Below are 12,192 nucleotides of genomic sequence, written 5' to 3' on the forward strand. Positions count from 1 at the left end.
GTCTGTGAGGCACTGTTCTGTTTTTGGTTTGTCTGTTTGAGTTGTTTGGTCTGCGCTCATGCAGTGTTTTTCAGTTGATACTTTGTCCTGTTAGTTTTGTATGTTTTGTTCTGGTTTTCCTGCCCTCGGCAGTGATTTTCGTTTGTCACTTTGTATATTTCTTTTAGTGAGTTGTAGTTTGTATTTTTGTCTAGTCCTTTCTTAGTTGGTACTTTGTATGTTTTGTTGTTTTATTAGTTTGTCTTTTGCCTGCGTCGCTGCAGTGTTTTGTTTGTCACTTTGTACTTACCACCGTGTGTTCGGGTCTCTTTCGTTTGGTACTTTGTTCGTGTTTGTTAGTCCCCTGTGTCCCCTGCCCTGCCTTTTGCTAATAAATTTACTTTTGTTCGTACCTGTTTGGTCCCTGTCAGTCCTGTCCGTCCCCTTTGTAACAGTTATAGGATCATCTGCAGCTAGAAGCAAGATGTTAGATCACACCGTAACTCTAGATGGCCTTTCTGTTACATCTAGTGCAACAGTAAAAGACCTTGGTGTGATTCTAGATTCCAGTCTTTCATTTGAAGCCCATGTAGATGATATCACCAAGACAGCTTTCTTTCACCTCAGAAGATGGGAAGAAAGGAATATTTTGTCACTAAATGATGCAGAAAAATCAGTCCATGCTTTCATCACCTCTAGGTTGTCTACTGTAATGCCTTACTGTCTGGCTGTTCAACCAGGTGCATAAACAAGCTTCAGTTAGTTCAGAATGCAGCAGCGAGAGTCCTCACTAGAACCAGAAGATACGAGCACATCACGCCTATCTTATCTACACTTCATTGGCTCCCCGTGAAATTTCGCATTGATTTTAAAATACTACTTTTGACATTTAAAGCATTAAATGGTCTTGTGCCACAGTATCTTAGGGAATTGCTAGTGTCTTATGATGCACCACGCCTACTGCGATCAGAGGATCGCCCCTGTCAGTGCCTCGTATCCTAAAAACTACAGCTGGGGGCAGAGCTTTTTCTTACAAAGCCCCAAAGTTATGGAATAGCCTTCCAAATAGCGTTCGGGACTCAGACACAGTCTCAGTGTTTAAGTCTAGGCTGAAAACCTACCTATTTAGTCAAGCATTTGAGTAAATAGATTTGGGAAGGACTCATGGACGTAGAGCATTATGGTGAACTGGTATGTTTAGATGCTGTCTTCCCAACTCTCACTGATCACTCAGGTTTGTTGATGGTGAAGTGTTCGGTTGCTCTACATCCCAGTGAGCCCTCATCTGTGTTTCCTTCTGAACCCACCCTTTTAGTTAGGCTGTCATAATTAGTCCTGCCGGAGTCCCTGCTGCACTACACTAAACATACATTCACCTCAAACTTTATCTGACTGTGAATACAACTAACTGCAATCTCTCCTTCTCTCTCTTTCCCTCTCCCTCTCTTTTTTCCCTCTTCCTGTCTCTCTGTCGAGCTACACGTCATTCCACCCTTTGCCCTCTGGACCTGTCTGACTCGTCCTGATGCCCAACTTCTGGCTGGAGATCTCGTCGCCTGGATCCACCGTTTGCCCTTTGGGATGCGTTTGGAGACTGGATTGGTCACAAGCTACTATGTCGGTCCTGGCCTCGTCAGAAGCTGTTTCTTGGAGGTCTCGACTCAACGCTGGATAGTCAAGGAATGGAACAAGTCTGCCTGCAATAACTAACTGGACTTCATATTAACTTACAAGACATTAACTGTTATACTGGACTGCCTGCTGCCTACACAGCATGTAATCACCCATATGAGGATGGGTTCCCTGTTGAGTCTGGTTCCTCTCAAGGTTTCTTCCTGTTGCCTTCTCAGGGAGTTTTTCCTTGCCACTGTCGCCCTCGGCTTGCTCATCAGGGACAATCTGATTATTATGATTCTTACACATTCACTGTTCATGTACTGTTCTTTGGTTGTGTAAAGCTGCTTTGTGACAAAGTCAATTGTAAAAAGCGCTCTACAAATAAAATTGAATTGAATTGAATTCGGTCTGTTGAGTTAAACTTATAATGTAGTAAAATGTAATGTCATGTATTCTTCCAGTGTTAGAGTTACTAATTCTCAGAAGAATCTTAAACACAGAGGGGATGATCCATCTTCATACCCCCAATGGCTTTATTGTCATTGTACCACAGAAGTCCAAATCTCTCAAGCCTTTTGCTCGGAACATGTAGGCCTCTTGATGGGGTTCAATGGGCTGGAGTGGAAATTCCCACAGTTAAATGTGTTTTACATTGATGACATTAAAGTTGTTAAAAGATGAAAGTAAATCAACAGTTTACCATCTGTTATGCTAAATTGTTTTACTTTCATGATATATGCTATCAAAAAATTATTACATGTATTTTTTCAAATATAGCACAAATAAACATTTAAGTTAATTTGGATTGTCAGCCAGCAGCTCTTTAAAAGGCAAATCCACCAAGAACTCTACCTGTTAAGAGTGAACAGAGCAGGAGGGTCTATTCAAAGGAAACAGTTGTCAATGACGAGGGTTTTACCAGAGAAAGATAAAGATAGTTCCTCATTGATTAGTGTGAACACTGAAAGTATTCTGTGTAGGTTAAACATTTCTCACAAAACCAAATGTGGTTATTACATCAATCATGGTGTGATATCATCATTGCTCATGAACTTTAGTACTATAGTAAGAAAATTTTTTTTTACACCAACGTCTGTGTGATATACTGCATGTTTTCACTAGCTAGTTTTCTGTGTCTGTCTACTGTCTGGTGCAAAATGACTGTATGATTGGATCCACTTGTCTTATTAACAGTCTCTATTTTATAACTCTGTTGGTGAAATAATGGCATTTGGTCTGTTCAGTTAAAGTTGTAATTTAGTAAAATGTAATGTCATGTATTCTTCCAGTGTTAGAGTTACTAATTCTCTGAAGAATCTTAAACACAGAGGGGATGATACATCTCCATACCCCCAATGGCTTAATTGTCATTGTACACAGAAGTACAACAAAATGTGTGCAATCCTACTCGGTGAAAAGTACGCAATGTAACAAATTTAAAAATAAAATCTTATCCAATGAACAAAAACAGAATAGACAGTGACTTTCCAGCTAACTCGCTAAATAACTGAGCTATACTGAACTCAAACCACTGTTCTTGTTCACATTTCACCGCTACTCTTACAATTACTATACTTGTTTGTTACACTCTTCTCATTTAATCCCATTCATTCAAACCTTATATGTAAATTCTGCACATTCATATCAGAAACAGAATCAGAGTCAGTTTTATTGGCCACTTTTGCACAGGACAAACAAGGAATTGGATATTGTCTGACTTGTCTGTCTTTTATGCCCTCTGGTGTCATGAAACATTAATTATTTACATACTTAATTGCAATTACTTACATTATATACAGCACACTATATCACATGGGGTTATTGTACTGAGTCCTTAATTTATGTATGCCATATATATGCCTCACTGCTTTCTTTGTAGCTTAGTGCTTATTTCATTGCAAAATGTTTATATAATTTCATAATTTTCAGTGTATGTAGTTCGAAACCTGAATTTCAATCTTAACTTTATTCTTAATGTTTGTATAGTTGATAATTTATTATTTTATATATAATTATTTGTTCAAAGGTAAAATAAAAAAAAAAACATATATTGAGGCTAAAACTGTTTTTAAACTCACTGGCTTATAGTTAACAAAATAACTGGCTTATAATAAATAACTTTTTGGGGAACGATTGCGAGCATTGGATTTTGGTTAGAGAGCTGTTCTTCAGTGGATGTTTTAATAGCCTGATTCCAGGCCTTAAAATGAACATGTTATTCTCTTTTGGGGCTTAAAACAGGTCCCCGAAGACCTCAAAATGTAACTGTCCACTGTCATGCTGAAAAGCCGTGTAGATTACACAGACCCTCCCAACCCAGGTGGTGTCACAGACAGTCCTAACCCTAACCCTAACCCTTCACTCCTGAAATTGATCCAGAATACACAAACTGGTTGGAAATGAACATACACACATATATACACCTCTCAGACAAAAATAAATAAATCCACAGTTGTTCACATCCTGAAAGGATGGAATAAGAAGAAAGACTTCTGAGTTTGTCCAAAAGTGCTTTGAATTCTGCTGCTGCTGTTTTGCTGTTCAGAGTCTATTGCAGCCAGAAACTATTTTGGATTGCGAGTGTTCAGTTTTTGTCGAGGCTGAGTAAGAATTGAGGCCCTGAGACTCAACAATAAAAGCACGAAATTTGAATGGACCACTCAGGGACTGGTTTCTACAAAAAACAGAACCAGAAAAAAAGGATGGAGGGCACTTTTGTGATACTTGGTGTGTGTCTACAAGCACCATAGAGTCATATAAATGTACCAAAATTACCTTCTGAGAGTAGATTTGGAGTTTTTAACATCAGATGTGACCCTGACCACGGGATTTGCTTAAAGAACAAAAAAGATCAGGAGACATTCCTGTCTCATGTTTTGGCCTTTGTTCCTGTTTGGTTCTGCCATTCTCACTTCAGCATTAACTCCACACTGAATAACTCCACATTTACAGTCACCTAATTCTTCCCCACAGACCTGCTCACCTTCACTCATTTCCCCATTTCTATCACTTAGACATATGATAATCCTGCTCAACCTGTCTTTGAGAACACCATGTTGTCTTCTGCTCTAAATGTCCTGATAGGTTTGCTGCCTTGATCGTAAAACTAAATTAGTGATGAAGCAGTTGGGCCACGCTTGACTTGCTGCATAGGAACACATTATATGAAACCAATCGGACAGAGGAGATCTCTGCTAAAACCCTTAATTAGGGTATTTATTAAGCAATAGTGTATTCAGATCTCACTATAAAGTGTATACATTTGTGTTAATCAGCACATATTCTACCAGTTACAGAAGCTCATCTGTTTGTGTATTGTTTTTGTTGGTTTTGTTGAATTTTTGTTAGTTATGCTCCAACTCTGCTTTATTCTGCTTTTCTAAGGTGATAAACAGAAGTGAACTTCAGTTCACTGGGATTATTTAGCAGAAGTATTTCTAATTCTCCCATCAGCTAATCACTAAACAATTTCAGAAAGTCAGAATGACCCAGTCATTACATGCAATTGTAAAACTCTGACTTACTGTTCCCCAGGGTTCTGCTCTCCGTGTGTAATTATTTATAAGAAACAGACAGTGTTATTATGACCTGAAAGCCAGTTTTTCATATGAACTCCTTTAACTAGTCGTGTCAAATGAAATGACTCCATAACATGCACAGCAGTGGTTATGGTGCCCGTGCTAAGTATCAGGGACTGACACAGGTGCAATCAGTGGCTCCATGTCCACTTAAGTCATTCAGTCAAGCCAGTTTAATCATAGGAAATCAACTTTTACAGAGGAATGCCTAAAACCTCTAATTACAAATACAGTATGAATGTTTTTCTAACTAATCTTTAAAAATATGAGTCTAGTTCACATAACAGAAACTGTGTTTAATGACATCAGACTTCTCAAATATGTAAAAAACCTGCCCAACTATATTTCCCTACTAAGAGAATTATGCCATAGTCATTTCAAACTGAGCTACTTAAAAGTAAGTTACTAGAATTCTCCACTACATCTTTAACTTCAAGCTTTCAACCAATCTTTCTGTACTTTCAATCAGCAGACTGAAGTTCAGCCATACTGGACCATGGGGTGGTCAGTCCAGGGAGGCAGGTTAGAGAGCTTCTCCTCAGTGGATGTTTCAATGGGCCAGCCCCAGGCCTTGAAGAATCCACACAGGTTCATCTGCACAGTCTGGGAGAAAGTCTCGGCATAAAGGTTCATCTTTCCTTTGTTGTCATTTGGAACGTTGGTCATGTTGTGGTAGGCAGCAAACACCTTCTTAAAGGCATCCCAGCCAAACTTTTCCTGGAGCTACATGGAAGGAGAAAGAGGGAGGTGTGAAAAAATAGGCGAATAATCAGCAATAATGTCTCACTGAGCCCCCATTGTGTTTGCAGTTTTTGTCTAGTTTGCAATTGTGCCTATGACGTGGTGTCATTCGGTTTTAAAAGTGGCTTCAGTGTGACTCAAGCATACTTTAACCACAGGCTGTAATACTAACAAAACTAATAATAGCTATTTTCTCTTACCTGCAAGTATGTCTCCAGGGCCACCCACATGTCCCATTTATCGAGATTCCTTCCCCCCTTAGCGTAGTCTTCTGCTCGTTTGTTTCGTTCTGATAAATTCAGAGCTGGGTGAGCCTGCAATAAAAAGGTGAAATTAGATAATTGTGAAACAATACCATCCATATGAAAAGCAAACATAGGCTTAATAAAGAATTTATGTCTTTTCAATAAATATAAAAGTAAGTCACAAGACTCTTCTAGCCAGTAGTGTCAAAAATAAACTGAATAACTCCACCTGGGCTCTGTTGATTCCCAGCACTTCTTCATGCACATACACCGACCACAGGTTACATGTACACTCTGTGGTGTGTGAAGGGAACTCCCAGCAGCCTCTCTGTTGGTTGTGCCCTAGTTCATGGATGGGGCCCCACATGCCTCCGCTCTGGGCACTCTGAACATTCACCAACTCATCTGCTGTGCACTTGAATGCCATAACAGGATAACCTGCATGCATCCAACCTGAGCAAAAGCAGTCGTTTATGCATATATCTCTAGTCTGCGTGATATGCTAAAAGTAGTGGCTTGCACATATAAAGATTTGGTGAACTGTAACTGCTAACTCAGATGTAGTTGAGAATGTCAGTGTCAATATACAGTATAATATTTCATGTGTCATGATGTGTTGTGTGCAACCTGTCTATGGTGCCTCTTACTCAGCATGAGTTCAGACATGCTCCATCTTCCTGTAACTCTCAACAAATAAGAGACAGGTTTTTACACAATCAAAGTTCAAACATATTTACCATGGGAAATCTGCACATCAGTTACAAATCGTTCTTTGCGAGGAAATTTATGTGGTATGGCAGCCAGGTCAGCAATGGCCCTCATGATGGCATCCCAGTGCGCTGCCAACTCGTCAGGTCTATCCAGGCCCCAGATAGCTTCTGATGGTACAGTAAGGATGATGTTTTCAAACTCCAACTCTGCCCAGGGTGAGGGAGCTGTGCGCAGCAAGGACCAGTCAGCTGCTGTTGTTTTACCTGAAGAGAACAAAGGGATGGGTGTATTCAAAACTGAACACTGAGTTATTACACAATTGCTATTTATAAGTCCCATCCCATCAGTACAAACCTGTCTAGTCGAGAACCACATTTGCAAGAAAACATGTTAACAATATCTGGGTTTCACAACCAATTAAACTGTTCAAAATCCATACTGCTGTAAATCTACTGTAACTAATGAGTTTTAGGTACAGTGGTATCTTTACAACAGTTGTATTGATTTCCTCACTCTTATTTTAAAATGAAATGTGTTCCAAGCTCCACACCAGCTGAACTTTGTATTAATTGGAGCTTTGTGTGAGGAATTTTTCATAAGATTCAAATGGAAACTTATGAGATTGTATTGAGTAAGATGCTGTTAAAATGTTTCCCTGAATCTCAACACAACATTGTTACCCTACTATTAACTAATAGCACAGCTGAAGAGGAGATAAAACACATATCACTGTTCCAACAGCCATAGACTCACCAGATTTATAATATGGTGCAGGTACAGCCATCTGCACTATGACCTCTACTCCCCCCACTTGTGTGTTCGGCGGGGCCACCACATACAGGAGTCCCCCCCACAGGTTCCACACCTGCATCATCTCTGAGGTTATGGGAAATTGCTCATGAACACACGGTGCTCGTTTCAACTCGTCAGCATTCAGAAAGTCCGTTTGACAGCCAATCTGGATCTAGGAAAACACAAAGAATATGTTTCACTGCTCTAACTCTACTCTGTTACGGGCCACCGTATATGTATAACTAATGTATTATGTGTCACTATCGTGCTGATGTGTTAAAAAAGAGATATACAGGATTACTTTGGAAACTCCATTTGCCTTATATTTTATTTTATTGTGAGGTCTGTACCTTCCAGTCCTTGTTGATGATCTCTGCTGGTATGGCAATATAGGTTTTCATACCAGGAGAGAGATAGAGACCTGTACTGATCCACTCCGCTCCTCCTAAAACAAACAAACAAACACACACACAGCATCCACAAAGGATACAATCAGTGATATGTATTTCAAAACCAACAAGACATGTTAGACATTTTTGCCCACAAAACCAAGACCCGACCTGCTGTGTTGACATTAATCTGGATCCTTTGATTATACACAACTGGCAGCAATGGGTTATTCTTGATGAGGTAGGGCAGGAGAGCATCAGGATCTGGGCAAACCTTAAACACCTCTGTCCCCACTTTGAGGAGTAGGTGATCTCTGGGAGCAATCACAGGGTTGTTCTCGCTCACCTTGAAATACAATTAATATCAAATACAATTAAAGGCGTTGCTCTAATAATAATAATCTGCTGTATTGCTAGTTGTGTAATATCCTTACTATCTACTCACCTGTGGCATTCCTGACTTCTTTATGATGTCAATAAGGGTGGACATAACCTGTCTGTAGGAGGAGCAGTCGTGAGCCTTCATGTTCAAGTAGGTAGAGCAGTCGTTGCCCAGTTTTTTTAGACTTTCCTCGTCCTGTGCTGATAGTTCCTCACCTCCGGTTACATGGCCAGCAAAGCGCCGTAAAAGTTCACGGAAGTGATAGGAATCTTTAATGACCTGGCTCGGTACGGGCGCCTTGTATAGCCCCCCTCCAATTGTTGCGCCCATCAGGCTTAAACCCATTTTGTTCAGGATCTTGTTCCCTGAAAGACATTGCAGCATTACTACCCTCTGGTTTTGACATTCACCAACTTTTAGATCTATTCTTATGAATAAATATATATTATGAAGGCGCAGCACATTAACAAGAAAGATTTTATGTTCTATAGTGATATCTCAAAACCTTTTCTGCCTCTGGGTATATTCTTTCGTGGGTTTGCAAGTCTAGTCATTCTTTACTTGTCCTTGTGGTGTCCTCAGTGTCAACCTAACCTCAGAACAGTACCTTACTGTATAACACCACTACCCTGCAGAAAGTACATGTACAGCCCATTCCCTCTTTCCCCTTCACCTTTAATAGAATTTCTTACCTGCCCCATCTAATCCAACGTTTTGTTGCCATTTTAGCCACTTTTATGGCATGTGAACAAAAGAGTGTACAATCTACTTCTCTTTGACCATCACCTGATCTGTAGTCGTCTAGCCTGCCCCTCCTACGGTTCGGTCATCTTGACAGCCCACTCTCCTGCCTCCTGTCCTCTTGTATGTCCTACCTCCACTGCCTGTCTATCAGTGCAAAACGTAGGTCTTAAAAGCATATTTTATAAATTTTATAATTCTTGAAGGGTTCATGAACCATCTCTTTCTGGTTATCAGCAGTCGCTTTTTCTAACTTTAGGTCCTGCATCTGATTTCCCTGCACCTTGTTTGTTTACATAACCTCAGTGAGACTGGAAAATCCTATTTGCCTAGGTCTGTTTGTTGTGAGCATGTAAGTTCTAAGCCCGACTCCACGCCTGTCCCACACCCCACACCTTCATCCTGCATACCATGCTTGGAAAATGATTAGCTTGGGGGTGCTGTGCTGTCGTACCTGGGAAATCGGTTAATGGGTTTTGTCCCCAGTTCGTCTGTGCCCAGTACCAGGCATGTCCTCCAATCAGCAGGCCTCCTCCCTCTGCTACAAAGTGTTGAATTTCCTCTGCATTTTCATCACTGTATGCTGTACACACAAATATGCTCAGGTCTTTTCTGATGTTTGTCTTCTCACACTGTAATCCTGACATCCTGAGAACATTTAGGGCATGGTCTGGCAGTACCCCAACAACTCCCTGTCTGCCTTCATCCAACCAGTGAATGGCATTCTTCCAAAATGGAGCCAGTGTCTGTGGGAAAGTTATTGGAGGAAAAGTAGTAAGATTATTTACATTTTTGTGTCATGATGTGTTTAATTTGACTTTTAAAGAAAGAAATTCTAAGACTAATCTTTAATGCAGACTCTACCTCTCGTCCCATAAACCCTTCGTGTGAAATCAAAATAACCCGTCCTTGCCCATAGTAGGCTCCAGCGAGGAACACCCGTCCATCATCAGTGGTCCCAATGGGAAAGGCCAGTGGGCCATGGACCAGAATCTCAGAAGCTAATGATCCACCCTGGAGATCAAAGTCTGAGACTCCTTCAAGCAAGAACTCCAAGTCATCCTCAAAATTCTTACCAAGTCTTTATTTGAAAAGGGGAAGAAGAAAAAGAGAGATGCTGAGAATGAGAGATACAGTGTCAATCATCTTATCTTTTATTCTTAATTATAAATGCACAGGTATCATGATATTACTTAATTGTAATTAAAAAGTAATGTATTATATAATGTGATTTAATATATTAAGTATAATACAATCTTGTCACTTTGCAGAATGAAAAAAAAATAGTCATATAGTATACACTCACACTACAGCCATCCACGAGGCTGGGATCTGAGGGTAGACAGGCAGGCACTCTACCTCGAACTGACGCTCAGAGAGATAGATCCCCGCCACACCAGAAACTTTATTTCCTCCAAACTGAAGCAGTGTGTTTTCCTTAGGGTGATCTGCAGTCCAGCTCCATGCCTGACCTGCTATCAGCACTCCACCTCCACCTTTCAGAAATGCCACCAGGTCCTTTGGGTCTTCACCCACGCTGTAGGCATCTGTCACATACACGCCAACCCCCGGACTCTCACTAACGGCCCCCACAACTGCTATCTGGAAGTTGGATCTACTGAGATTACCAGCAACAGCACTAGCATTTTTATGGATTCCCACAGACAGGTTGTTGGATCCATCTCCTCTGAGCCAAGTCAGAGCGTTCTCTACCAGACCAGGAAAGGCAGTGAGGTAGCCCTCATGACCCAGGACAACAATTCTTCCACTGCCATACAGCGAGGCAGCTAATGGGACCTGGCCTCGGCTGTTCATGGCTAAAGGAAAGGAATTGTCTCCAATCAGCACCAGGTCACTGGGAATATAGGGGCCACGCAGGTCCAGCTCTCTCAAACCTCTCATCAGGACCATGTAGTCCTTTTCATGTTGATGTATTATGGCCATGGTGAGACTGCTTGATACTGTGAAGGTTGCTGAAACAGGCAGAAGACAGGGAAGCAGACAAGCTGTGCTGAGCCAGATGTCGAATTGTATGAGCTGCACCTAGATGTTTCTCATGATTCTCATCTCAACCAGGCTGGAATAGACGGAGAGCTAAAATAAAACAAAAGCAATTACACTAATGTGTAAAACGTTATGACAATCAAATTAAAATAACAACATTTTAATCTACAACTGGATTAGAAAGAAAAAGAAAACTACTGTCCACAACATGTTAAACAACCAATAACTACCTAAAAGCACAAAGTGATGTATTTACCTTAAAGTTTGATCAGCCTTTCTGCAGTACAGTAGTTTTCTAGACAAGCACTCTACCAGGACTACTCACGGCACAGACCACAGACATAAATGAGTCGGGCATGAGAGCAATATCCTCTCAGCTCAGCCTCAAACCGGTTTATCCTGTAGGCCTAGTTTAATATTTGTGGATGTTCTTAACAAAGCACAAAATTGAGGGTGTGAAATAAACTTCTAAACATCTCCCTTTTGTTTCCTGCATAACCTTAAGTAAGACCTCAGTTAACAGAGATCTTGCAAAACTAAATGTACAATAGTTTAAAATGGTTGAAACATCTGTGGATGTAGATAAAAGTCATAAAGAAATGAAACATACAATATTGCGACAAAAAAAAACAAAAAAACAAACACGTTGAGATTGAGATTGGCGCACAAAGAAGCATCTAGCCAAAGCAAGAAAAGTGCTATAAATGGCTTTACAATTATGATATTGTTGTGTTTGATATAATAATAATCTTTATTATATAAAAGTGACGCACTAACATTAAGTGCATGTTCTGCGCAACAATGAAAAACGAAACGTCTTAAAATGTACACGAAATAAAACTGCATCACCACTAAAACTAAATTAATAAACTAATAGACTTTACAAAGCTAGCAACCCTCCTTTATATTCCACCCATCAAGCAAGTTAGAGTTTAAAAAACGGAGTTAGTTACCTTTGCATTGAGTTGCCTTTGCAATTCCGGTACAGTAACAAGCGGAACCTTTCACCGACT

The 12,192-nt window shown here is 40.4% G+C and overlaps 1 protein-coding gene across 3 annotated transcripts; it reads right to left on the reverse strand.

Moving 5' to 3' along the window:
- Window positions 1–5,332: 5,332 nt before the first annotated feature.
- On the reverse strand, window positions 5,333–12,191 carry LOC113168069 (TRPM8 channel-associated factor homolog). 3 transcript variants are annotated; one of them, XM_026369101.1, is made up of 13 exons: window positions 12,133–12,191; window positions 10,482–11,269; window positions 10,040–10,256; window positions 9,746–9,921; window positions 9,630–9,688; window positions 8,498–8,799; window positions 8,224–8,398; window positions 8,014–8,108; window positions 7,625–7,835; window positions 6,898–7,134; window positions 6,390–6,613; window positions 6,116–6,229; window positions 5,333–5,897 (listed from the first exon to the last, which is right to left on the reverse strand). In XM_026369101.1, the coding sequence occupies exons 2-13, from the start codon at window positions 11,117–11,119 to the stop codon at window positions 5,655–5,657; spliced, it is 2,691 nt and encodes an 896-aa protein (XP_026224886.1). In that variant the 5' UTR covers window positions 11,120–11,269; window positions 12,133–12,191; the 3' UTR covers window positions 5,333–5,654. The 3 variants fall into 3 exon arrangements, with proteins under 3 accessions (XP_026224886.1, XP_026224883.1, XP_026224884.1); XM_026369098.1 differs by having other exon boundaries at window positions 9,630–9,921; window positions 12,133–12,190; XM_026369099.1 differs by lacking the exon at window positions 12,133–12,191 and adding an exon at window positions 11,436–11,543 and having other exon boundaries at window positions 9,630–9,921.
- Window position 12,192: the final 1 nt, after the last annotated feature.

The sequence above is a fragment of the Anabas testudineus genome, chromosome 13 (genome assembly GCF_900324465.2).
Source record: "Anabas testudineus chromosome 13, fAnaTes1.2, whole genome shotgun sequence".
Classification (NCBI taxonomy): domain Eukaryota; kingdom Metazoa; phylum Chordata; class Actinopteri; order Anabantiformes; family Anabantidae; genus Anabas; species Anabas testudineus.

Bases quoted from the DNA above. Each gene is read 5' to 3' on its own strand.
- LOC113168069 (XM_026369098.1), bottom strand. From the start codon at position 11,119: ATGGCCATAATACATCAACATGAAAAGGACTACATGGTCCTGATGAGA. The intron at 8,800-9,629 runs GTACGACAGCAC...AATGTCTTTCAG, and splicing joins CCCATTAACCGATTTCCCAG to GGAACAAGATCCTGAACAAA. The intron at 6,230-6,389 runs GTGGAGTTATTC...TTTTTATTGCAG, and splicing joins TGGGAATCAACAGAGCCCAG to GCTCACCCAGCTCTGAATTT.